Source organism: Mytilus edulis, chromosome 8 (assembly GCF_963676685.1).
Source record: "Mytilus edulis chromosome 8, xbMytEdul2.2, whole genome shotgun sequence".
Classification (NCBI taxonomy): Eukaryota; Metazoa; Mollusca; class Bivalvia; order Mytilida; family Mytilidae; genus Mytilus; species Mytilus edulis.
This window is the reverse complement of record NC_092351.1, coordinates 73109070-73135020: the sequence shown is the minus strand read 5'-3', so window position 1 is coordinate 73135020 and position 25951 is coordinate 73109070. Positions and strand designations below refer to the sequence as shown.

At 32.7% G+C, this 25951-nt stretch overlaps 1 protein-coding gene across 1 annotated transcript; it reads right to left on the bottom strand.

Moving 5' to 3' along the window:
* Positions 1-295: 295 nt before the first annotated feature.
* LOC139486232 (uncharacterized) lies at positions 296-23917 on the bottom strand. The gene is made up of 8 exons (XM_071271019.1): positions 23663-23917; positions 22508-23431; positions 20266-20381; positions 14694-15962; positions 14149-14182; positions 7289-7566; positions 2095-2125; positions 296-1766 (listed from the first exon to the last, which is right to left on the bottom strand). The coding sequence occupies exons 1-8, from the start codon at positions 23715-23717 to the stop codon at positions 1483-1485; spliced, it is 2991 nt and encodes a 996-aa protein (XP_071127120.1). The 5' UTR covers positions 23718-23917; the 3' UTR covers positions 296-1482.
* Between the last annotated feature and the right edge of the window lie 2034 nt (positions 23918-25951).

Sequence of the window (25951 nt, the reverse complement as noted above, 5' to 3'; positions counted from 1 at the left end):
CTCATAACTGTTTTGTTCATAAACTATATCATACCGCATCTTTTATTTGTAGATAACTATTAAGATCGACATAAAGCAGGAAAAATAAAGACCTGACGTTGTAAGGAATATATACACCCATCACAAAAAAAAACACTTTAAATTCTTATTTTTATATGAAAGATTAAGAATGATTTGAGTGGCTATAGAAAAAGATAATAACGAGACGAATCTAGAAAAAGTTCAACTTTAATTTTTTGTAAAGCAATAACCAAAAGCCAAAATATTGATTAAATACCACAAAATATACAAACACATAAAAGATAAAAAAAATCAAAAATTATTACTTCAACTGAACCTTAAAAAAGCACATATGTTAAAACATCAGACTGATATCTATAACAATAGGAAATAACACAATGACTTCAGGCGGCATGCAAAAGTAAGCAGTCGCAATGAATAGTTTATATAGACTATAGACATGTTCTACTTTCTGTCAAAGCGACATCATTTGACACAGAGGAACAGCATACTATTTCTGCATGTTCAATCTTCATCTTGTTTACAGAGTGTGGACTTACAAAGTGGGTTGAACATTCCAAACAGGAGACGCAAACATCATGAACATACTATTGCTCCGTTTGTGATTCACGTAATAGATACACATGCTTATGTTATTAACAGGTCGTTCCATCACACTCGGCCCCTATCAGAGATATAAGCATGTTTACCCAAATCAGTGTAAGGCAAGGTCAGGTAATGAACAAGTCAATATGTGCAAGACAAGGCCAGGTTAATAACAGTGTGAGACAAGGTCATGTTATTAATAGGTCAGGTTATGAACAGGTCAGGTTATCAACAGTGTAAGACAATGTCAGGTTATTAACAGTGTAAGGCAAGGTCAGGTTATTAACAGACCCATGTGTAAGACAAGGTCAGATTATTAACAGGCCCATGTGTAAGGCAAGGTCAGGTAATTAACAGGTCAGGTTATTAACAGGTCAGGTTATTAACTGGTCAGGTTATTAACAGGTCCATGGGTGTAATGCATTTCATGTCAAAGGAATATTTTTATCAGATTGGAACAGAATATTCATTGCATAAGTAACGTCAAGTTTTCAGTCGATGATTTTAATGATATATCATGGGAGCGAAATATGTATGTCTATGGACTGAAATATCGGCAACTAGTGAATTAAACTTTACTTTGAGGAAACGAGCAAATATTTTATGTGATTGAGATAACATGCGATTTTAATTGTGCACTCAAAGCTATGTATAGCGGTATATCTAAAATAATTTTTATAAAGCGTGTCTTATCAGACTAAATATATACATATGCTTTTTTTGTAAAGAAAAACAGACATTAAACACATAAAGATGACAAAATGACAAAACATTAGTTGAAGCAGTGCAACATTTTCAGTTAAGATAGAATATTGGTGGAAAGTTTCCATTTGATTAGTCTTCAATGGTATTCATTATCTTTGTGGTAAATCAATCTTAAAATCTCACTCCTCTCAATGAACCCATTTTTCCAATTCTGTGCAGAGCTTTGATTAACAAAAGCAGTGTTGGTGTTGGTTGCTGCTTCTTACTCCAGACCTGCAGAATCTCCTTAGTCTGTTCTAGCAGTTTGGTTTTATGTTTATACTGTATTTGTTGAATAGCAGTTGAATCTAGATCCAGCTCGATGGCAAGTTGCATAGAACTATTTCCAATATGGTTCGATAAATCAAAAAGTAATTTGTCTGATGGAGGGTTGTTCAAAGTATCTTCTGGGATACCTAAACAATAAAACGAGGTTATTAAGTTCTCTTGATATTTTTGAAGTAGATCAAACTAAAGCAGAATAGTTTGTTCAGTTTAAAAATGTATTAACAGGTAAAGGCTTTGTAGTTTTAAAGAGACATTCATGTTGTTTTAATTATATACACTACGCTATGATGTTTTCTTTACCTCTTTCCTTCTTTTCTTACGGTTTCCCTTTATGGACTTTGGACTTGTACCGAAATTGATCTTAAGAGTGGATGTTAGTTTTCAATCAGAGACTTAAAAAAAGGACCCCATCTGTATGTATGAAAATACAGATTAAAATAAATGAACATATATTACCTGATACATCTGGTTTGACATCTCTAAGTACCTGAAGTAAAACGAGATTAATTTAAAACATCATCGAGGATACCTAACTTCTAATTTAGTTCGCAAGATACTAGAATCAAAACATTTAGAAGACTTTAAAGAGTAAAAACAAATGATTTTCAAGAACTCGTGCTAAAACTGGCTAAGGCAACCAATAACAGGGAGTACAACAAAGATTAATGTTTGAAATGAATGATTAACCCCGTTTATTGGAACTTATTTTATGTCAGTGTGTTGGCATATAGGCCAGCATATACAGTTAGTGCATTCAAGGCATTGTTCGGGATTTACATTTATCAAGAACGCTTCAATCATTCCATAAACATATAGTTAATTTTGTCAATACAATGGAATTATAAACAACCGTCATACAAATGAGAGGTTTAGCTAGGTATAATACCAGGTTTAACTCAATATTTTCTTCCGAACATTCATGTACCAACATGACCAAGTCAGGAATAAAGCATTTGTTTTTACTTGTTCCGTGGATTAAGAGCGTTTGATTTTGTCAGTTTTTATCATACCACTGCTGGTGGACGTTTCGTTCCCGAGGGTATCACCTCCCAATTAGTCAGCACTTCGGTGTTGACATGAATATCAATTATATGGTAATTTTTATAAATTTCCTATTACAAAACTTTGATTTTTTCAAAAAACTAAGGATTTTCTTATCCCAAGAATAGAATGGCTTAGCCGTATTTTGCATAACTTTTAGGAATTTTTGGTCCTCAATGCTCTTCAGCTTTGTACTTGTTTTGCTGTATAACTATTCTTGTATAACCGTCACTGATGAGTCTTATGTAGATTAAACGTGGGTCTTGCGTATTATATTATAATCCTGGTAGCTTTGATAAGTAATTATGAAGTTTTTCCTTTTTGTATTTATAGTAGGAGATACTATGGACATAATTGTGCAAATCGTGATACAAGCATGAAATTTGGTATACAGGTTGACTAAATGATACTTAAAAAAAATCCGCTGCTGGCCAGAAAAAAAAATCATTTTTTCAAGATGGCCACCACACATTTCGGAAATGGCGTCATTACAAATTGACAATAATTCGTTAATCCTTTAAAAGGTGTGTTATATGTAAAATCCAATGTTAGATTTGATAAAAAGTAAATGACAGTTCCTAAATTACGACTAGACAATACATTATTGTAACTAAAGGTGACTTCCGGTTTCAAAATGCCGGCAAAAAGTAAAAAATTTCAATTTTTATACTTTCAAGCAACTTCACAAGGGATGTAAATCCTTGAAAGACGTGTTATAGGAATAATCCAATGTAAAAAAAGTTCATAAGTACGACGAAACAACACATAAATGAAGAAAAATAGTTACTTCCGGTTCCAAAATGGCGGCAAATACGTAGAAAATATTTTTATAATTTCCATCAACGACACTCTTTCCGAATGGATTAATACAGGGAGGTCTTTGATACAATTCAGAATTAAGAAACTGATTGGGTCCATCAATGCCCATGCTACGTCAATCTTTAAAGACCCAAATGTTGCAAAACACCTATCCGACCTCTATGACAAATATGTTGTTATCCCCTCAGATAAAGCCCCATATAACATCGTTTTTGTGTGTAAAAGTCATTACATCAACTGCTTGATAAACGAATTAGGTTTAGCTACTCTTCCTTTCGTCCATTCATTTAGCGGATATGGCACTTTGTCGAATTGTCACGAGAAAGGCAAAAGGTCAGCTTGGCTAACAATGGAAGGTTTTCCAGATGTAAAGGAAGTTTTTGTTTAGACTTAAGTATGAAGCGAGACACGATGTGAATTATTTGCCAGGAAGCAGCGGCATTGTAATGCAATTCCGCCTACAAGAGGTTCTTTTCCAGAGCACATCAAAAGAGAAGTATATCAAGGAGGAGTTGTTTGGGCTTAGCCTGATTCATGTATTCGACAGGTACGTGTTCCAAGTCATGAACACTGGGTTTGGATGAAAGAAAGAATCAATGACAGTTGGAAACCAAAATGGACTTCTTTGACTGCCGTTGCATCCTATTGTCAGAAAATTTTGAAATGCGGAGGCGAAAATCCAGCTGTGTTGGTAACTGTAGATGCTACCGTTCTAGCCTTCCTTGTACGGGTTGTTGTATAGGCAACTATCAGATAATTATAAAATAAGCAACCTGTCTTTCTAACCAAACTAGGCAATCAAACTTAACAAAGAGTGTTAACACTTGTTAAGTTGATGGAAATTATAAAAATATTTTCTACGTATTTGCCGCCATTTTGGAACCGGAAGTAACTATTTTTCTTCATTTATGTAGTTTTTTTTCGTACTTAGGAACTTTTTTTAATGTTTTTACATTGGATTATTCCTATAACACGTCTTTCAAGGATTTACATCCCTTGTGAAGTTGCTTGAAAGTATAAAAATTGAATTTGTTTACTTTTTTTGAAACCGGAAGTCACCTTTAGTTTCAATAATGTATTGTCTAGTCGTAATTTAGAAACTGTCATTTACTTTTTATCAAATCTAACATTGGATTTTACATAAAACACACCTTTTAAAGGATTAACGAATTATTGTCAATTTGTAATGACGCCATTTCCGAAATGTGTGGTGGCCATCTTGAAAAAATGATTTTTTTTTTCTGGCCAGCAGCGGATTTTTTTTTAAGTATCATTTAGTCAACCTGTATACCAAATTTCATGCTTGTATCACGATTTGCACAATTATGTCTATAATATCTCCCACTAATTTGCTTCAACAGATCTTCGTATTGTTTGGACCAATATCTTGGAGTTTATCTACATATCTTACTTGTTTCCGAATCAACAATTTCTAAATGGAGTATTTGTTTTACAAATCTGATGACTCTTCTAGAAATGAATTTCCAAACTCGTTCATCACTTTGCAAAGCCTTTAAAGCTGTTTAAAGAAATCTTTTTGTGGTTTCGTAGAGTCTTCATTATGTCGTTCGTCTGTTTTAGAATGACCCAAACCACTAGATCTTTCAAATTAATCTTCTAGTATACTGATTCCTGGTCCAGCTACCATCCATTTGTCTAAAAGGGATCTTCAGTTAATCCTATGGCACCAACATCGCCCTCATCAATTGCATTATTCTGTTTTTGTGCCTGATCAATTGTGTTACAAGAAAGGAGTTTGCTGGTCTTACGTACAGTGAAATTATCATTTTCAAATTCCATTGCCACCTGTGGGTGATGTTCGGGAAGGGAAGTCATATCTCGGAGATGAATCGGTAATGATCGAGCATAATTTACACGACCAAGACCTAAAACAATACGCTATCATGCTTTATATGGACTGTTTGAAAAGTACGAAATCTCACTCATGAAATGAGCATAAAACCAAAATCAGAAGAAGTTCTTAATTTATAATTGAACGCCAGGAATTAAACTGTGGTCGAGATGACTCTATTTCCTTACACCAGTTTTTTTTAAATCATTGAACGTCACAGAGTCACAACATAATTATATATTCTGAGTTTAGCTTTCATAATCTGCAATTAGCAGTTTTTTAAACAAAATACATGCAGTTGTCTGATGCGCCTGTCTAGTCCTAGGTACATTTGAACATACATAAAAAGAATCTGCCGTTCTTGGTATTGCAATATTGGCTTCAGTAAGACAACATGTCTATCCCCTATCAAGCAATATATAACCCAGAGTTTTATTAAGTCATTTCAATGTGCAATCCACCGAATGTGACGATACACTTATATTTTCCTTACAAATCAGGCCATTCCCACTGAATTTGCTTACTAGGCATTTCCAAAAGTGGCTGATCTGCAGTAAAAATTGATGTTTCTCCGGGATTAACCACATTTTCGCCTTAACCATCGAATACCTGACAATTGCCTGGTAGTGCATACAAATCGCTCTTCATGTCTATAAATAGTTTGCACATGCGCAAAAGTGTGAAACACATGTGTATCATAACCTTGAAAAATTTTATTAAACCAATTCATAATATCATTAGAAATCCAAAAACACTAAATATATAGTAAATAGTTCAAATGTTTTTGAAAGAGTTTTATTACATTTTCGCGCATGTGTAAATACTGGATATGTCAAATATGCATTTTTAATAAATATGTGATGTAAGGAAGGTAGCCACCAAGCCTGGTAATTGGTTTTTACTAAAAGAAGTTCCAAGAAAAGTTTTCGAGAAAAATCAGTATTTTCAAACTAAAGAAAACAGCCATTTTTGAAAATGGCCGTGGCCATCTTGAAAAAAAATATTTTTTTTAATGGCCAGCAGTTATTTCTTACAAAGTATATAATAATGATGCTTTGTGGTAATTTTCATGCTTGTATCATCATTTGCACAATTCCCTCGATTTTGCTTTCTAATATCTTCCACTATTACCTTGGCGTTCGTTTTTTTTGGTATACATTTATTTTGTAGTGTTATTATTTTTTATAACCTACAAAAAATCACCAAAGATACTTATGACAAGTATTTGATACGCCAGACAAGTTTATAAAAAGACTGAAGATTCCAAGATAAACAAAAATTCAAGGAATTTAAAACCGACAATTTCATGGCCATTAAGGCAAAAAGATTAGTAGACAAACAATAAAACATGTAAAACACAGAAAACTAAAATGTGAAAAACACTAACACAATTAAAAACATATGTGACCACAGGTGCTCCTGATATATATATATATATATATGCAGATTCGTGTCTAACTAGCAGTTAGAGACTTATTTACCCCATTGTTTTAAACCCCATTTAACCGCATAAATCACTGAGCAGTCAACATGTTATATTGCTGAAATTACAACATGTAAGACGGCTTGTGAGATAATTCTGAATATTCTACGAAAAATCTTCCGTATTGAACTTTGCCACTTGTTTGATACCACTGATGTTATCACATGCAGTACATTAGTCAGGACTATCGTGTTGACATGAATTATCATTGATTTATGGTCAATTAGTAAATAACTGTTTACAAAATATTGAATTTTCGAAATACTAAGGATTCTCTTCCCTATAAAAACAGCTGTATTGGGGAAAACCTTTCAGAATTGTGTGCCCTGAATGCACTCCAACTATTATAACTGATACTCTTTTATTTGTTAATTCATGTTTAGCTTTCAACTTTTTAGAGTTATATCATAGTTTAAGTTTTCATCAAAATTAGGAAATACATGAAACATTCTTACCTTACAAAGCAGATGCTGACTAAGCTCTAGTTTCTCCAAGACGCGAACAAGCATGCGAAAAGTAAAGTTCCTACTTTTTTCCCTGCAGGACCGGATGGCTACGAATTTAAGATCATCTGGAATTTGAAACTGGAATTGGTATTCGAAGTTTTCCCATTCGTGAACACTTAGACCTAATTCAATTGCAAGTTCACGACACTTCCCCGGAGAGAACTCTCCAACCAGTCTTCGCAAGTGTTTGTCCGACGGACTTCGTTCTAGTGCCATTCTTCCAAGTCCTAAATTGTTAAATTTGCTAATAAGTTAAACATTTTAGCATACACACACACACACACACACCACATTTATATATATATTCATTAAATAAAATAGTAAAATAAGTAAAAAGTTTCATTCTATCGATTTCGTCCTTCCATTGGGACTCACTATAGGCGACGTCGTTAAGGAGGTTTGTGACGTTTCTGCATGGTTCGTTATTAAAAATTCTTAATATTAAATAAAATTAAAAAAAAGGATTTAATTTCGGTCGGAACGTTGTTATGAAATAAAGTTCCATCTCTTTTCTATATGCTTCACACCTTGTAACATCAAAGCTTGTTAATAGTGTTTCTTCCGGAACTATGGCAGGAATGTGATTTAAACATTCCATATCATCTTTGGTATAACTTGGAATTGACGGACGTAGATGTTTGATAACAAGGTCGATAAAATGACTTAGTCTTTGAGTTAGTGATTCCGATCTGGCTATAATTGGTCTTAGTTCCGGAAGAAACACTATTAACAAGCTTTGATGTTACAAGCCTATACACAAATATTCTCCATGATCTATGTCTTACAGCCGTAAAATACTGGATCGAAGAAAAACGGGATGAAACTGACAGTAGATTTGAAACAAACTTCATACTAGAGGGTATCAAAATAGTTCTGGAAGAAAATACATTTTGTTTCGACGGAAAAAAATATAGACAAATCAAAGGTACAGCCATGGGAACTGAAGTTGCCCCCACATACGCTAATTTAGTGATGGGATACTTAGATCAACTGATGTATCGACAAATATCTGTCCAATTCCATCAAAATTTCAGTGATTATGTCATTCAGTTTTGGAAAAGATATTGAGCAGATCAGAAAAAAGATTTATATAAATTTAAAGATCTAATCAACTCCTAACATCCGTCGATTAAATTCACCATGGAACCAGTGACACACAAATACCATTTTTGGATATTCTCATCTTAAAATCAGGCAGACAAATAACAATGGATATTTATTATAAATCCACAGACACCCATCAATACATAAATTTTCATTCGTGTCATCCGTCCCATACAAAACGAAATATACCTTAATGTATGGCCAGGCGGATTTGTGCTATAGTATCAGACATTAACATTCGAGAATTACGTTTGAAGGAATTAAAAGGCTTTCTCATACAGCAGTTATACCCAGAGGGTCTAATCGAAAGTGGAATTAGAAAATCTAAACTGCTGACACTTCAAGTATTACGAACCCCAAGTGAAAGACACGGATGAAAACTTAAAGAAAATACCATTTGCTAGTACACATGACCCGTATTTACCAAACGTTTTTAATACAATTAAATCAAACCTTCCGATTTTTATGAAGGTGAAACTATGAAAAAATTGATACCGGAAGAAAACTTAATCTACAGCCGAAGACAACCTAATAACTTAAAGAAACACTTAACCAGAGCTCGGTTCGAACCGAAGTTAGTGACTTCAAATAAAGTCTTGCGGTGATTCAAGATACGGTGTTTGCGGTCAAAATATAAAATATTTAGAAACGGGTAAAATGAAATCATTTAAAGATGGCAAACAATTTCATGTGAACGCCAATATGACTTGTAAGACAACAAATCTTATTTACTGCGTCACATGTCCTGGTTGTCACGAAAATTACATTGGACAGACCGGGAATAGCCTCTATGAACGGCTGCGAGTCCACAAAGAACACATACAACACCCACAATACAGAAATTTGCCAATTAGTGCCAATCTTGACACTTGTGTTAAAAGGCATTTTCAAATAATGCCTATTTTAAAATGTAGACGGGATGAAGCATATAGAAAAGAGATGGAACGTTATTTCATAACAACATTCCGATCGAAATTAAATCCAGAGAATTTTTAATAACGAACAATGCTGGAATGTCACAAACCTATTTAACGACGTCGTCTATAGCGACACTACATCAGTTATCCTGAAGAGTCCCAAATGGAAGGACGAAATCGATAGAATGGAACTGTTAACTTTTTACTTATTATTCTATTTTATTTAATGAAAATATATATCTGCACAATCCATGTGAAAATAATTTTTTACGCCATATATATTATAATATACGTATGTAGTAATGTTTGAAATAAAATGAAAGATCGAATTCTGTGAAAGGATAAACATGATAAAATTGCAGATTCCATTATATTGACGTTGTTATACACAAAACAAGCTACATTATTCATTAAATAAATAATAAATGAATTTCAGCTTTCTGAATTGATAAATTGATTAAAAACTAAAACATGTAAAAAAAAAAGCAAACAAGTTTTGTTTCTGTAAGCATTTTCTATAACTCTTTTTGGGTTTGCTATTTATTTTATCAACATTCTGAAACAATAAAATGTTCTAAATACATAAAAAAAAACCCAACAAACATCGCTTTCTCGCTCAGGGCTTACTTAATGCATGGAGTACTCTATGAGTTGATTTAAGCTATTAATGAAATTGAAATAAATATTCAGCGAACTTTTGCATATTTTTACGATTATTCTGTGCTATTTTATTTATATTCGGTTCATACCTAGTATTAAGATACAGATGTCATATCTTCTGTAATACTTTATAGTAATTGCAGTCACTGTCTACCATTTGAACCTTTGCAAAACAGTTTTTACCACTTAACTTGTGTTTAAACAGTCATCTCTCCTATTTTTTTTTAATCAATCAAAGTTTTATTGCACTTTTGCTGTTAACAATTTACTCAATCTACAGCTTCAAAAAAGTATCCCATAAATTAGGTATTGAATATTTAGGGGAAAATTATATCTATAAAGTACGTTGTATTTATTACATACATTATAGCAGTTCTACAGAGTACAATTTCATACCGGAATACGGTACGTTTCTTAACCTAAACTGTATTTGATTTATTTATATGAACCGTGAAATTGATGATGATCTTTGATACTGATAGCATGACTTTTCAGCCGACAGTAGAATTTTGAAATTGTTTGTTAATTTTCTCCGTCGAATTGTGAAAAGGAGTCTTAAATGATAAGGTAAGGCAGTTGTGTTTTTCACACGTTATATGAACAACATAATTTTTTTCAGTAAATGGTATTTTTTTTGCGATCAAACCAAAATCAAAAAATGATCGAAAGTACACGTGGTCTAATTAACGATACATGAATGCAGTATCCAAGCATTGTATTGTGTAAACTAATAACAATACTAAGTCAGTGTAGCTATAATAGATATAATGAACTATATATAATCATGACAAAAGAGTAAAATAGCGAATTTCATTTGATGCATATCACCTGACCAGACACATGTGCAGTCATGAATTAACGAGGTCACAGCTTGAACATGCTTCACAATTATAGAAATTCGAAATATTCTAAAGTTTTAAGTATGATTCTATTATTTTTTTTCTTCTAATTTTATTTATGTTAATTATGTCCCTGATTTCATTTTGGAATATTATAAAGATATCATTGACCTTGTTCTTCTTGTCAGACATGTAATATGCTTTATAGATTGAAAAGTTAATTATAGTTAATAGATAGTTCATATCAAAATAAGCTTCATCTTCAATTTTATAGCCAGTTACTAAATATTCAAGACTGAATATATGCTTATCAACTTTTATTAATGTTAATAGCTCTAAAATCTCTAAAATTTTAGGACCGGGATGGGGTTAGGGGTTGGGGATGGAGATTGGGGTATACTTAAGTTGCAAGCTAGAAAATGTCACACGTGTTTTAGCCTGTCTCAAGTCATGCATTTAAGAAAAGAAAATCTTTAATTAACGTTTTTGTGTGGTAAAGAATATGGTGTCGATGTTAAAACTGTAAGAGTCTTGGTAGAATTTATTCAGAACATGCAGACTCGATTAAAAGCTTTTAGGTGTCAGACCACCAATTACTCCCTCCAATTTAGAACGTATGTAAAAGTAGCCCTACTCTGACACAAAATAGTGCTTTTGATGTCCTTGTTTACTTAAACTAACCAACAAATTTGCAGAAATGAAACTTTTGGTGAAAGAGAAATATATCTAGATCATTTTGAGCCAAAATTTACTTGTCTATCAGTTTGCATTAAAAATTGAGGATTAATGCGCTCCATAGTATACTAATTTTAGATTTCCAGAAAACCAGTTGTTTTTTTTTGGAGTACCTCTGTTTGATGGTCAGTTATTTTGTTAGAAGGCTTTAAAGGTATGGTGAAATTGGCATGTAGAAAGCTGATACATGTACGATTCAGGATATACCTGATTTCTATGAAGTTAAACTTAAGGTAAAATATTTAGAAAGCTGTGAAAATTGCAAAATTTGGTTGAACAGATAGGGATTTTTAATTGGTGGTCTGACACCTTTAAGAGAAATGCGGTGAAACCCAAAATTCAGAAAACAATTGATTTTTTGGTCTTAACTGATCATTTGAAATAAAAGTAGCCACATTTTAATCTTTTTTTGAGCAAAAAGTCACATATTAGAAATTTAGAGCCTTAAACCTGAATGTGTGCTATTTTTAGCTTTTCCCACCCTGACAATAGGCTTTCATATAAAAAATGTTATAAATTGTTATAAATGCACAGTAAATTGTTTCTGTGGTGTTAAACATTTAAACATAGGTTGATTACTACCCCCAAAAAATTGTTGTCATGAAGATTTGATAAAATTATTTGATTTTTACCCCTTATATCATTGCGGAAAACCATGTATATGGCAGTTAACATAGCCTGATATAAACACTGCATAAATTCACAAAAATCTCATTTATTATCCCAAATGAAAGTTTTATACCTTAAATTTTATTTACTGATAGTAAATAAAACAGTTAAATGACCATGACTGCACTTTTGATCAGTTAATAGTCCCATTACTGACACCAGGTGTAAAAGAAGGGGGGTCAATATTCCTTGACTCTTCAATACCTTGGATTTTTTATTAAACTCATTGTAAAAATTGTGGAAAGTCTTTAAAGCAGTAGAACTAACAAGGAAAAATCAACAAAACCTGATCTTGATATTGAAAGTTTATGTTCCTCTAGTCCAAAATGAGATTTTCAAGTATTTTCTATCAAAGGCTTACATTACAGTCAGTTTAAATTGAGCTGTGAAATTTGTAATATGAGTCGCATTATGCTCAGAAAGGATGTTTTTAACTTCAAATTGACTAAGGATTAAGAATAAACAAAACAAAAGATTTCTGATCAACTTTTTTTGCTCTTTAGGTGTCAGACCACCAATTACTCCCTCCAATTTAGAACGTATGTAAAAGTAGCCCTACTCTGACACAAAATAGTGCTTTTGATGTCCTTGTTTACTTAAACTAACCAACAAATTTGCAGACATGAAACTTTTGGTGAAAGAGAAATATATCTAGATCATTTTGAGCCAAAATTTACTTGTCTATGAGTTTGCATTAAAAATTGAGGATTAATGCGCTCCATAGTATACTAATTTTAGATTTCCAGAAAACCAGTTTGTTTTTTTGGAGTACCTCTGTTTGATGGTCAGTTATTTTGTTAGAAGGCTTTAAAGGTATGGTGAAAATTGGCATGTAGAAAGCTGATACATGTACAATTCAGGATATACCTGGTTTCTATGAAGTTAAACTTAAGGTAAAATATTTAGAAAGCTGTGAAAATTGCAAAATTTGGTTGAACAGATAGGGATTTTTAATTGGTGGTCTGACACCTAAAGTTTATCTTGTTTCGTAACCTCTTAGTGTCCATTCTTGTTTAATTGTTTGGTTGTTTTTATTGTCTTATTGATATGAACCCGAAATCTCCTTTTTTATACTAAATGCATTTGTTGATACCATTTTAACATATTTATCAATTTGTTTGTTAAGGGGAGTCAGAACACCCAAGTGAGTTTACTCTCAAATCAGCTGAATTTTTTAATCTAATACTTTAGTAAGGAGAAATCAAGCTTTACAACGATCAAAATAAGTGTTTTCAAACTGTTATATGTCCAAACAAATTATTCCTGTAAAATCATCGAAATTCAGTATTTTTGTGATATACTTTTTGTATAGTTCCAATTTCTAGAAATTTTCATATTTTCTTTGAAACAGGTCAAAGTAAATATTTTGTGATAACTTTATAAAAATTATCGAGCCAAATCGGATTTAATCAAAGTGTTAGGTAACCCCTTAAACATTTGGAAGGAAACAACGAAAAACCAAGCGGAAGTTATGTAGTGCCTATTTCAGATGTTATTCCACACAATCCTGTTAAATCAGTTATTGTGTAAAGAGCGCAACCTTAATTATAAATCCGGATAGTATAAAAAGGTATAAGCTTAACATATATCAATTGATATATTTAAACGCCATTTGATCGGAAAGATGGTTTGTTTCTGCTGTTTAAAATTAAGTGAAATACTGGAAATTTGAAATAATCATGTTGATCATAGAATCTAGTTTGAAGTTGTTAATTTGTGTCAATATCGAGACATGCGCATAGCAAAACTTCTAATAAACCTGACAATGAGTTAGTAAATTATGCAAAATTATAGAATCGAAATGACTTCTGCAGTTAAAACCTCGGATCACGGCTAAAGCCTGTCTGAAGAGTGCTGTAAAAGCCAGTCTTGTCAATAAAGTTACCTATGCAAGTGCTGAGACATTTATCTGAAGGTTCCTGGAATAAATAAAAAATAAAATTATACGTAAGTATGTTCCATGAAGTTAGTTTTGTAATATCCCCTATTCTTATTAGCAATTATCTAAAGAAATCAATAGAGATGTTGAATAACAAACTTGTACAAATGTAAGCATGATAGACTTTACTTTGAACAATATACTAGTTTAAATACTTTCTGATTTACACAACAAAAATATGATTACTCTACCGGAGCATTATACTTGACCACAAGTTCCTAGAGATGATCGTGTTTGTCAATATCTAATCTTATTTCAATATTTGACATCTTTTAATCGGCCATTTAAAAAAAATAAGAAGATGTGGTCATTGCAAGTTAATCGGGTTTTTTAATATACTTTTCACTTTAATTCAGTTGTTCATATGCATTCCGTTCATATTGAGGCTGCAACTTAAAGAAAAAACAATATGTATGAAAAATGTTTTGATTTTCTGACAATATTTGATCTTCTCTCTTTTTGATAACTAATGCAAAAACGTGTCTATCTACCTTTTCCGAAAACCAAGCTTGAAGGTAGCCAACTTCGTTTTTCTTTCTGTGCTGACTACAAAACCACGGCGAGTTGGGACGTATATCATTGTGATGGAAAAAGCATATATCGGACTTGCAAAATACACCAAATTCAATTTCGAATGGCATTGCCTGATGTTTTGAAGAACTGTTTTGAGCATCTGACAAGGTAGAGTAGAATTGGCAAATTCCAAGCATTGCCGTTGTAAGACATTCTTGAATAGAAGACGCTAGAGTTGGAATAATGTTCCCCTTGTTCACAGTATGTACAAGTGAAACCACGACTCTGTTGCCTTTCACCTGGACAGCAAGTTCGTGACTGTTGCCAACTTCAACCACATAAAGATCACTGAAAAGCAATGTTTTTTCTCTTTTATTCTTTGTACATGCATATTTCTTTACGTGCCACATGGCAACGAGGGAACCAAGAAAACGATAAGACAATGCTGGCGGTATTATTTCTTTTATAAATCTATAGGCCATGACAATTGAATTATTATTATTCCAAAATTTTTCCAAATATTTTGTGTCGTTTGTTTTGGTTATCATACATGGAACAAGAAAACGTGAAACATCTCTCAACGGGCTACTGGAAAGTTCAAAGCTAGTTCTAGGAGCGATGATTACGTCCAGATGTACTAACAAATCGACCATGTATTCCTTGTATTTCAAAAAATGCATGAACTCCTTTTGTGTCCACAAATGGTATATATCTTCTTTGTCGATGAATCCAGTTTCTTGGATGTTTTTCAAAATACTAGGAAATCGCCCACTTTTACACCAAAACTGCTTTTCTGTCACTATGGATCTGAGAACTTCCACTAAGTAGGCTGGTGATATGATAACATAGTCACGGAGATTTTCTACATTGAAGTACAGAAGCTTTCCAAGTGAATGTTGAACTTCCAGAAATGTTACAATTTGCTTCTCAGATAACGCCATTGATTTTTTCTTAGAATTTAAGGATTTGATCTGCTCTAGCGAAAGGATGTTAGTACCTTCTTCAACTTTCATGGTCAACTGTAGATCCAGTGGAATCCATGCTGTTGGCATTTCTTCACCCCATCGTGGATGCTCAGTCGCTCTTTTCATCACTCTTTGTTGAAGTTCTTTAATTTCTGGATCTTCTGGATTGGTGGAGTTGATGAAGAGTAAGGGTTTAAATTCCAAATGTTTCAAGCCGGCGTGTGATTCGAATATTTTTTGTATTTTATTTTCAAGCTTTTGTCGGTATGATTCGAATCTATACTGAAACAGGTAAAAGGACGTATCATATGTAAATTGATCACAAATCAAAGGTAACTCAAGTTAAAGGTAAACATTTTTATGGGTAATAATCATGTTCTTTTGTTTTCATATTTCATTCAAGAATAGGCAATATATTTATACACACGATCATTTGTATTGAATAGTTACGGAATTATCAAAAATAAACAATACCACAAACTTGTATAAATATAAAAAGTAGAATATAAAAAAAAAACGAAATAGAAAAATTCCAGTCCGAAAGTCACTTATCAAATTGAAAATCAAAGCTTAAACACAACAAAAGACAAGAAAAAAACATCGTGTAGATTAAACCTTGTTTTATAGCTAAGTAAACCTCTCACTTGTATGACAGTCGTATATAATTTCATTGTATTAAAAGTGCGTGACAAACAAGCTTGCAAATCGAAATGTGTAACAGTACATGTATATATTAGACCTCTAGATTCACTGTCGAGGAAAGGTCACCGAAAGCTTAATTAATAAGTTTAGTCCATGCAGCCGAGAGGTCTACAGCGATTGACACAGTGCATGAGGTGTTGTAACTTTATTCGAAAAGTGCGAATTCGAATCCCAGCAAAACTGCATATATATATTTATATGGGCATACATGTATATAGCTATCTTTATAACTTGTTGTAGGTTTTACTACTCCATACAAGTATAATGGTTTGGAGTCAAAATATGGCATTAATTTTGAGTGGCAATCTGGAAATACAACATAATCAAACATGTTTGACAACTAGGACACGAGCCAACCTTATAATTTTGAAGTGGGAAGTTGATTGTTAATTTTTAATCTTAAATGGTATAACGATTGGAGAACAATATGCTCGAAATTTTATTTGTGAATACAGTTAGGTTATTTTATAATTTTTGATAGTTCTATATAACTGAAATTTATTTTTTTTGCATTGTTTTATTAAATAAGGTATTTACGTTTAGATAAATCTGATAGTTACAGAAATGTTACTGCGTTCATCAATGATATCATTTATTGGCTTTATTTAAAAAATTGTGAAATGATTTGGTAATATTTGGTTCAAATTCTTTTTAACACTAATTGTAAAATAAAATAAAATATAATCACGAATAAGACAAAACCTTATAAATTAAAAAGGGTAGGTTCAGTAAGACCCCTATTTGGCCCCAAAATAAAGCAGTTTTACAAATTTGTGAAAATGTAATCTTTTAGCTATTTACTGGAAAGTAGAATGCTTCTGTTTCATAAATATGAGCTGTTTTTGACAATACAATGCACATATATTGAGTACTAGTATTTTTAAGTCATGCTAAATTGCTGAAATCTTCACAATTTTAGTATTTTAGTTAAATTTTAGACGGTTTCCGTCTTAAATGAAAGTGGCCGCATTCTTGTTCATTCATAATATTGAAATGTAAGTAGTATTTGATATAAAGGTTGAGGATGAACACGGATGCAGCCACTTTCATTTTTGACAAAAACAATCTGACGTTTTTTGGCATTTTTGATATATTTTTCATATTTAAGTTTGAAATGTCTAGATCAGTTTAAATCTTTCACATAAACTAATTGATTCAATTGAAATAAACACTTAAGTGTTTAAAAAGTGTCTAAAATCTTTCGTTAGATGAACCTGAAATTGGAGGCCAAAATCGGCCCTTATCGGACCTACTCCTTTAATGAAAGAGAGGCGAAAGATATCAAAGGGGCATTCAAACTCATAAGTCGAAAATAAAATCACAGCGTCAATGGCAAATAGCGAACAAAATAGAGGCTCTCAAGAACCTATGTCGTTCACTTGACTCTACTCTGGTTTTGAAAATCATGTAGGAATATATAAATATCATGACAAAATAATGAAAAACAAATTTTGTTTAATATTGGCCAAGTTATTTTATCTTGAACAGTAAATCAACAACACTTCATCATCAGCTCATTAGGAACATTTATGCCATGTTTGATTTCATTCCATACGTAATCAGTGTCTGAGTAGAAAGTTGATGGATCAGGGATATGTCAAAGAAAGTCTCGTCCGTTTTCTAAAAACGTTCATCGGAAGGTAGACCTTGTTAATAGATATTCCGTATCAACTTCACAAATAATTCATTATGGTCTTGATGTATAGATTCTGCGTACTGATGTTGTTCACATCTTAACAATGTGTTTTACTGTTCTTTCATTTGTCTTTGTTCTATTTTTAATATTACTTTTACTGTTGGGTTGTGTTATGCGATATCCGTTTAACGTGGCTCGGTACTTATACATCCCGTCGATATGTTTGTATTGTCTTACATTTTTTGGTGATGTGTTTTGTATATGCGACTTTTTGTATTTCTTTGGTTCTTATAACGTGACTCTGTCTTTAAAACATCCCCTCAGTATGATATTGTTCTATTTTATGTCATTATGATAATATTTCTATTATGAATTACAAAATACGTTGAACCACAAACGTCAAATTCATCCAATCGCGTAGTGGGAGTAACTATTTGTGGATTCTTATAAATTCTATGGACTTTTTTAAATCTAGGTCTATTTCTGAAATTTATTCTTACATACTTTGATTTTTTAACCATGTATGCTAACATTGCCTATGTGAAATTTTAAAATTGTTTGTATGTACATTGAACGACAAATATATGTGACGTATAAAATTTTCTGACGTCAGACACGCAAATCAATGAATGTATTTGTAGATAGATGTTTGTGTGTTCGGATAAATTGTTCCTTTTTAAAATTGATACACGATGATGACTGCTGTACCCATATTTTGACTATTTTATTTATTGTGTCTGTTTAGTTAACGCACCATTGTAAATATAACGGAATTTGATGAGACTATCATCAAAGTGAGAGGGTTAGCGCTATAAAACCAGGTTTAATCCACCATTTTCTACATTTGAAAATGCCTCTACCAAGTCAGGAATATGACAGTTGTTGTCCATTCGTTTTTGATGTGTTTTTTTTTTATTTTGCCATGTTATTATGGACTTTCCGAATTGATTTTCCTCTTAGTTCAGTATTTTTGTAATTTTACTTTTTTCATTGGTTTTTTAAAAGAGGACAGTTGTATGTATTTCCGTGAGGGTCCTATGTTAACCTAAGTCCCCCTCTGGTAGCCATAGTGGATAATGGATCGGCTTAAAGTAACAACACTTGGTCAGTACCTCATAAGGAGCATTTATGTAATGTTTAATCCGTACCATTCTGTGGTTCTCTAAAAGAAGACATTTGAATTCATTGTCAAAAGGGTTTTATGCTTAATTTAGTCCCCGATGGCGGCCATCTTAAATTAAGGATCGGCTTCGAAGTAACAACACATGCACAAAAGTCATGTTTTGTTACATTCTATTTAGTAGTTCTTAAGAAGTTCAAAATGTAAAAAGTTATTGACGACGACGACCGACGACGACGACAACCTAGGTGAGCTAAAAACTTCAAAAACAGAGGTACAAAAAACACATATTATGGGGACGAAGTCCCCAATAACAGTAGAAAATTCAATAAAAAAAAAATCGGGAAAATTTCCCGAATTTTTCATTTTACTAATGAACTCAAAATCGTTTAATTTTTTTCATGTTATGTTTTGAAATCCCGGACCTGCGCAGAAATGTACAATGTACTTCCTTTTTCCGGTCTCGTTTTTACTAATAATTATCAGTCTAGTATAAAATAGGAAGGAACGCGCAATACCAATTGCATTTTTAATAATTCCTTAATATGAAAAAACCTTACCTGATGAAAGCGTTTCTTTGTTTACATTGCATATGACGTCATAATTTAAATAACGTCACAACTAAAATCCCTAACAACAGAACCAAAATCGGAAACGTTACGGTATTTCCGTTTCTATTTTTTAAACAAATATTTAAGTTACAAAAAAATAATTCATACAGACTTCGTCCCCATTTACAGGTAATGCCTGCCTCATATTAGAAAACCAAAGACTAAGCAATACGAACTTGTGAAAAGAGAGTGGAGGTACTAATGTCATGAAGTGGACAATCTAAAATCATTTCTGATAAAAGGGAAAAATATATATACATCCTGACCAAAATCAAAAACGAAAATGGAACAAACACCAATAACAAACATAAATATAACACTAAATTTCCGCAACAGGAACCCTTTCAAATTGATCTGTATAATAGAAGTTAAATTACTTTCGATGCCAGCCATTTGATATTGAGGAAAGGCCTCCTTATCCCCCCAAATCTTAATGGTCTTCCCCTGACATACATTTTCATTATAACGGCTATCATTGTTATATAACACGTATATTGGATATTGTGATGCATTTACCTTCAACTTCCACGGTAACATGTCCTTGTGAGTAGCAACAAATAGGATTTTAGGAAACCCTTCTTTCGATCTTTTACAGAACGTCAATATTGAATTCACCCAGTGTAATAGGTAAACTGAAATAAAATATAATAGCATCATTACCGTAAAAATTTTTTCCAGGATACTTTTGTTCGCTTTCTTGATGACTTCGCAGCGATGTATTGTTTCTTAAATACTTTGCCTATGTATCCACATGTAATCAATAAAAGCAAAAATCAGTGATGGTTTTATTCGCGACGATTTATACTTTCATGTTTTACTTTCGAATGTCACGTAAATCAATAACGCGCCAAAACTTGGTTTGCCGCTGTTGATGGGATGCTCATTTAATGTTTTGATTGTTAAAATATAAAATGATCCAAATGCTTGGTTAAAATGTTCTTCAACTTACCAATATATTTTGCCATCCAACATTTTTGTTTTGAGCGTTATTGATGTTTCAAGTTAGGGTGATGGTTGACACACGTTAAAACGTTTAAACCCGCTGCATTTTGTATGCACCTGTCCTAAATCAGAAGCCTGTTTTTCAGTGGTTGTCGTTTGTTAGTGTGATTCACTGTCGTTTCTTGTTTCTCGTTTTTATATTGATTCGAGTTTTTTCCTGTTTGAATTGTTTTACACTTGTTATAATGGAGCCGTTTATAGTTTTTGTTTTCGGTATGAGTCAATGCTTCGTGTTCAAGGCTGTACTTTTGATCTATAATTGCTTACTTTTAACACATTGTGACTTCCATGGAGTGATGTCTCATTGACACTCATACCACTTCTTCTTATTCATATAGTATCTTTGTTGAGGTGTTACCATAATACATAAATGGGTATGTTTGATGTCTAAACAAAACAAATATTGTTCTCAAACCATAAATGACCAAAAATTTCAAACATGTCTCTATAATTGTGATTATTTTTATAGTATGTCGTATATAGTTCTTTGTAACTAAGGCATATCCGACACTACAAATATACAACCATATTTAAAATTGAGACTAAACTTTCAGTACTAGTATGTTTTGGTAAAATATTATTGAAGAAATGTATCGATTCCTTAATAGATTTAACTACAAGAAACAACAAGTTTGCTCGTTTCTAGGCAGAGTAGACCTTTTGTTTTTCGTTTATTGTTTTGTACATGTTTTTTTCGTTTGAAGTATTTTACATTTTGTCATTTCGGTGCATTTGTTGTAGGCCATACGCTGACCCATAGTTGCTAATATTTTACCCATTCTGTCTCTGTTGGATAGATATCTAATTTAAAACCATGCTGTATCTTCCTATCTTATATTTAGACATGAAAACATGTGGTGTGAGTGCAAATGACACAACTCGCCATGAAAGTCACAAGGTAAACTATTATAGGTCAAAACATGGTCTTCAACATGGAGCATTCACCTCAAAACGAACAGCAGCGATGCTGTCATGTTTATCGTAAGCACTATTTGCCTGTGATATCTATGAATAACTGTTGTAATTGTTTCAAATTCTATTTGTTCACGAGTGTACCGAATGATGGATATAAATGAATGATTTATATCAGTTCATATACCATACATTTTAATGGAGACCAGTATTATACATGTACATGCATTTCGACTTTAAAACGAGAATGCAACGATTATTAAGATGGGATTGACAAGCCGGTGAGTTTTGTCTAATGATGAACCGATTTGTGGGGTTCATGCGTCTTCCTCGTATTTTGTTTGTACTTTGATTTTTCTTATTATCGATTTATAAAATTTCAACAAACAACCAAACACATTTTTTATTGCGAATCACAGCGCCCACAAGGACCAGAACAATCAACATTAATTTTATACTAATGAACATAGGGAAACTGATGTTGCCTCTATGTAGACATTGTCTTGATTGATTATTTATCAATATGGACGATCTGGTTGCTCGATATTTCATTGACGAAAGCACTGAGACCGTGCAACGTGACTTGAAGTAGTTCTGATTTAGTTCATTTTCAAACATTTTTTTGCAATTTAAACTTCTTTTCAAAGGTATTGGAATAAATACGTTGCATGCATTAAATATTTCAGTCTATTTGAAATAGCAATTTGATTTTCATTATTGACCAAATTGCAAAGCAGTGCGTCTACAGATATATTGACTTTTGAATATGCACATTCACATACCATTGTACTTAGATGTTATAGTAGGTTTTGAAAGATTTTTTGTGATTCTATTTAACGTTTACCTGCCGCTGTTGGTTTCCCAAAGTGTCCTGGTAGAAATCCAAGGTCAGATCTGTGCTTGTGTATACCAATACTTCCATCAAACATCAGAATGAATATACCCCTGCTGGTAATGAACAACTGGTGAGTCATATGATACTCCTTCTGGCCTCCAAAGTCCCAGATATCTATAGGTACTACCATCTGCTTGTACTTTCCTTCTTTAACTGCTTTAACCATTAACTCGTGTAGTTTATCGATAGACATATCGCTTGAAATCTCCTTCATCCATTCGCTGTCAAGTTGCTCCAAGATCATTTGGTTTGTTTGTGTTTTGCCTATCGATAATTCTCGGATAAGTTGTTTCACACTAGAATCGAAAACTGATGAAGTTTTTATTTTATCAGAGATAGAACACTGATCATCAGCTACTTTGTGCGCATTATATTTGCCATGCTCGCCTTGTATGCCCTCTTGTGAGGAATTAGGATTAATATATCCTTCAGATCGCTGAATGTCAAAAGAATTGCCTTCATATGATTTCAGATCTACAATTGTATCAGCAGTTTTTCTCTTTGAATCTTGATGAGATAGTGCGTAGGGCGTGGAAAAACCCTCCAATAAACCACTTTGACGAACGTCATCTATTTGCATTTCCTGATTTCTAAATTTTCTTGCGGTAGCTTGTTTTGGATGGACAATTGTACTGCTATCAGCCATTCCTCTTTTTGTTTCATGATGAGATGATGCGTTGTACTTGATTGCTTTTGCACCAACCAATGACACCTCGTTCCCATCTTTCATTTCTAGATATTCGCATTTTTGTGCTGGTTCCAAAAGTTTTTGTTTTTTATGAAAATTTGTACTGTTGTCCCGTGCCTCAGTTGCAGCCTCAGCACTGGACACTGTCATCAGCATATTTGTCAGTATCTCTGTGACTGCGTTTCCTATAAAACAGTATACTTATATGTTCAGATGTACGAAATTAATAGATCAATATATATATTGTACTTTAATATCATGAATAGTGAATGATCACTCAACTTATGAAGCCACAGTCTAAATAAAATCTAAACGTGGGGCTTTAAATTGATTACTAAACCGCATACATATTAATACAAATTATCCAAAATGATAAGATTCAAGCATCATTTATTAATGTATAGAGATACATGTACCTTTTTCAAAATAGATCCATTTCATTTCGTCCACGTCCATACCAGCTCTTCCCATATAGATCCATATACCATCTGTAGACTTTCTTGATTGTGGAACTTGCTCACCGACGAGGATTTTTGCTAAACAACTCTTCCCAACAGAATTTGGACCTACAAGATATACTCTATTCCAAAAACTCTGAAACGAGCTTTCCCGTAGTAATTCTTGTAAATCAGAAGCTGTTCCTAGCCCGAACCCCCTGAGTTGATGCAAAAGCTCATCTGGAAAGGTAAAAAGAAGTTGACATTTATTTTCTCTCTAGGTTGTTTTCATCAAACATTTATTTAAAATATTTTATTACAACACGCATCGCTGTCATCATTCAGCTGCTTCGAATATTTGATAACCAAATTTACCATGATAGTGATTGGTTTTCTCAAGAGATCGGCTTCAAATAGCATCATGTTTGTTATAGATGATATTTCCTGTTTTTACATGCTATTTCGACTTTTATGTTTTTGCTGATTATCATTACAGTCAAACCACAATTAAACCCGAAATAAGAAATCTCCGCAAAACAGCAGACATGTTTCCGTTTTAGTGTGGGACATTAACACTCGTTTCACTATAAATATATGCCATGTGTTGAATTTGTGTTCCATTACTGTTTTTTTTTTGTTATTTGGAAATGAAAATAATTACAGATACGTATGTACACTCATCATTGTAACCAGGATTGTAATTTTGTATTCGCACCAGAAGCGAGTTACTTCTGCAAAAGACTCATCAGTGACGCTCGAATCCGATAAAAGTTAAAAAGGTCAAATATAGTTCTAAGAGTATTGAGAACCAAATGAAAATTCCTAAAGTGTTGGCAAATACAGCTGAGGTAATCTAATTCTTATGTATCAAGTGTAAAGGTTCAAATTTAACCAATAACAATTCAGTTTAACATTAATAAATAGCAAAGTGGAAAGGAATTAATGCATGTTGTAATAACTTGTTTCAAAATCCATTATAAATAAATTTGTTTAAACTAAATAGCTAAAACAACATAGTTTATGTAGCTGACAAGTGTTGACAAAACGTTTCATGGGTGTTTAAAACAAAGATCTAGCTAAATATTAGAAAAATTGCTGAGACATTTCTAATCGGTACTTTATATTAAGATTTATAAATAACTTTGTCTCGAAAAATAAGTTCGAAACTTTCAAAAACTTCCAACAATCCTAAAATACGTTATAAAAAGATATATAAATAGCAATTTAAATAACGATTACAAAAAATTGTCAACAAAAACCTTCCACCAATAAAGACAACAAAAGTATACTGCTGTTCAAAAATCATAAATCGATTGAGAGAAACCAAATCAGAGTTGCAAACTAAAACCGAGGGGAACACATCAACAACAGGAGGAAAACAAAGACACAACAGAAACACTGAAGTGCAACAAAAACAAAGGACTATGCAACATACATATAAACAAACTATAAGTAAACAACTGCCATATACCTGACTTGGTACAGGACATCTTAAGAATTAAATGGTGAGTCAGTTGCTGAATGTAAAATGGTGACTTAGGTACATGATAAACAATTCAATATAGCTATAGAAAATAAAATCTACCAAACTGAGATGACAATACCGTTTTCTCCCTAACAAGATTAATGTACGTTGTGGCATTGTAGTTTCTCGACTGGCTTGAGGTGTTCCTATTGGCAAAAATTGCGCCCTTTACAACATACTTGTTAATGTACTGTTATGTATCATATGTTAACGGCCAAAAGCAGTGAAGACCCGTATAATTTAAATTGCATATGTAATGTGTTTGGCTATAAACTATGTGTTTGTAACAGATTTCTCAGAATCTGAGATACTCCAATATCAATCTTTTAATTAACGCAAAACCTAACTACAACTTGGAAGCTTTACTTAACACCACAAGATCAATTTTAAAACTTTGAACCTTATTTTAACAAAGAAACACAACAATTATGTAAACATGATTAACTTTGTATCAAAAGAAACACTATAACCACAATTTTATTCGTACTTCTTTTACTGACTCAGTGACTCCTAAACAACTACAACCTTTTAAATACTATAAAAGAGAACAAGCTTCAAAATTCTAGGTTTCTGAGACACCTAGTTCTGAGACACCTTTTCTAAGAGAAAGGTAATTCCTGAGACAACTAGTTCTAAAACATCTTGTCTCCGAAATACCTAGTTCCCGAGACAACTTGTTTTGAAACACCTGGTATTCGAAGCGCTGAAGTCAGCAGACTATTACAAATAAACTCATCATGGAT

Coding starts and splice junctions, on each gene's coding strand:
- LOC139486232 (XM_071271019.1), bottom strand. CDS start 23,717: ATGGGAAGAGCTGGTATGGACGTGGACGAAATGAAATGGATCTATTTT. Junction 20,382..22,507: donor TGGGAAACCAACAGCGGCAG/GTAAACGTTAAA, acceptor ATTTTATTTCAG/TTTACCTATTACACTGGGTG. Junction 2,126..7,288: donor GTCAGCATCTGCTTTGTAAG/GTAAGAATGTTT, acceptor GTTTTACTTCAG/GTACTTAGAGATGTCAAACC.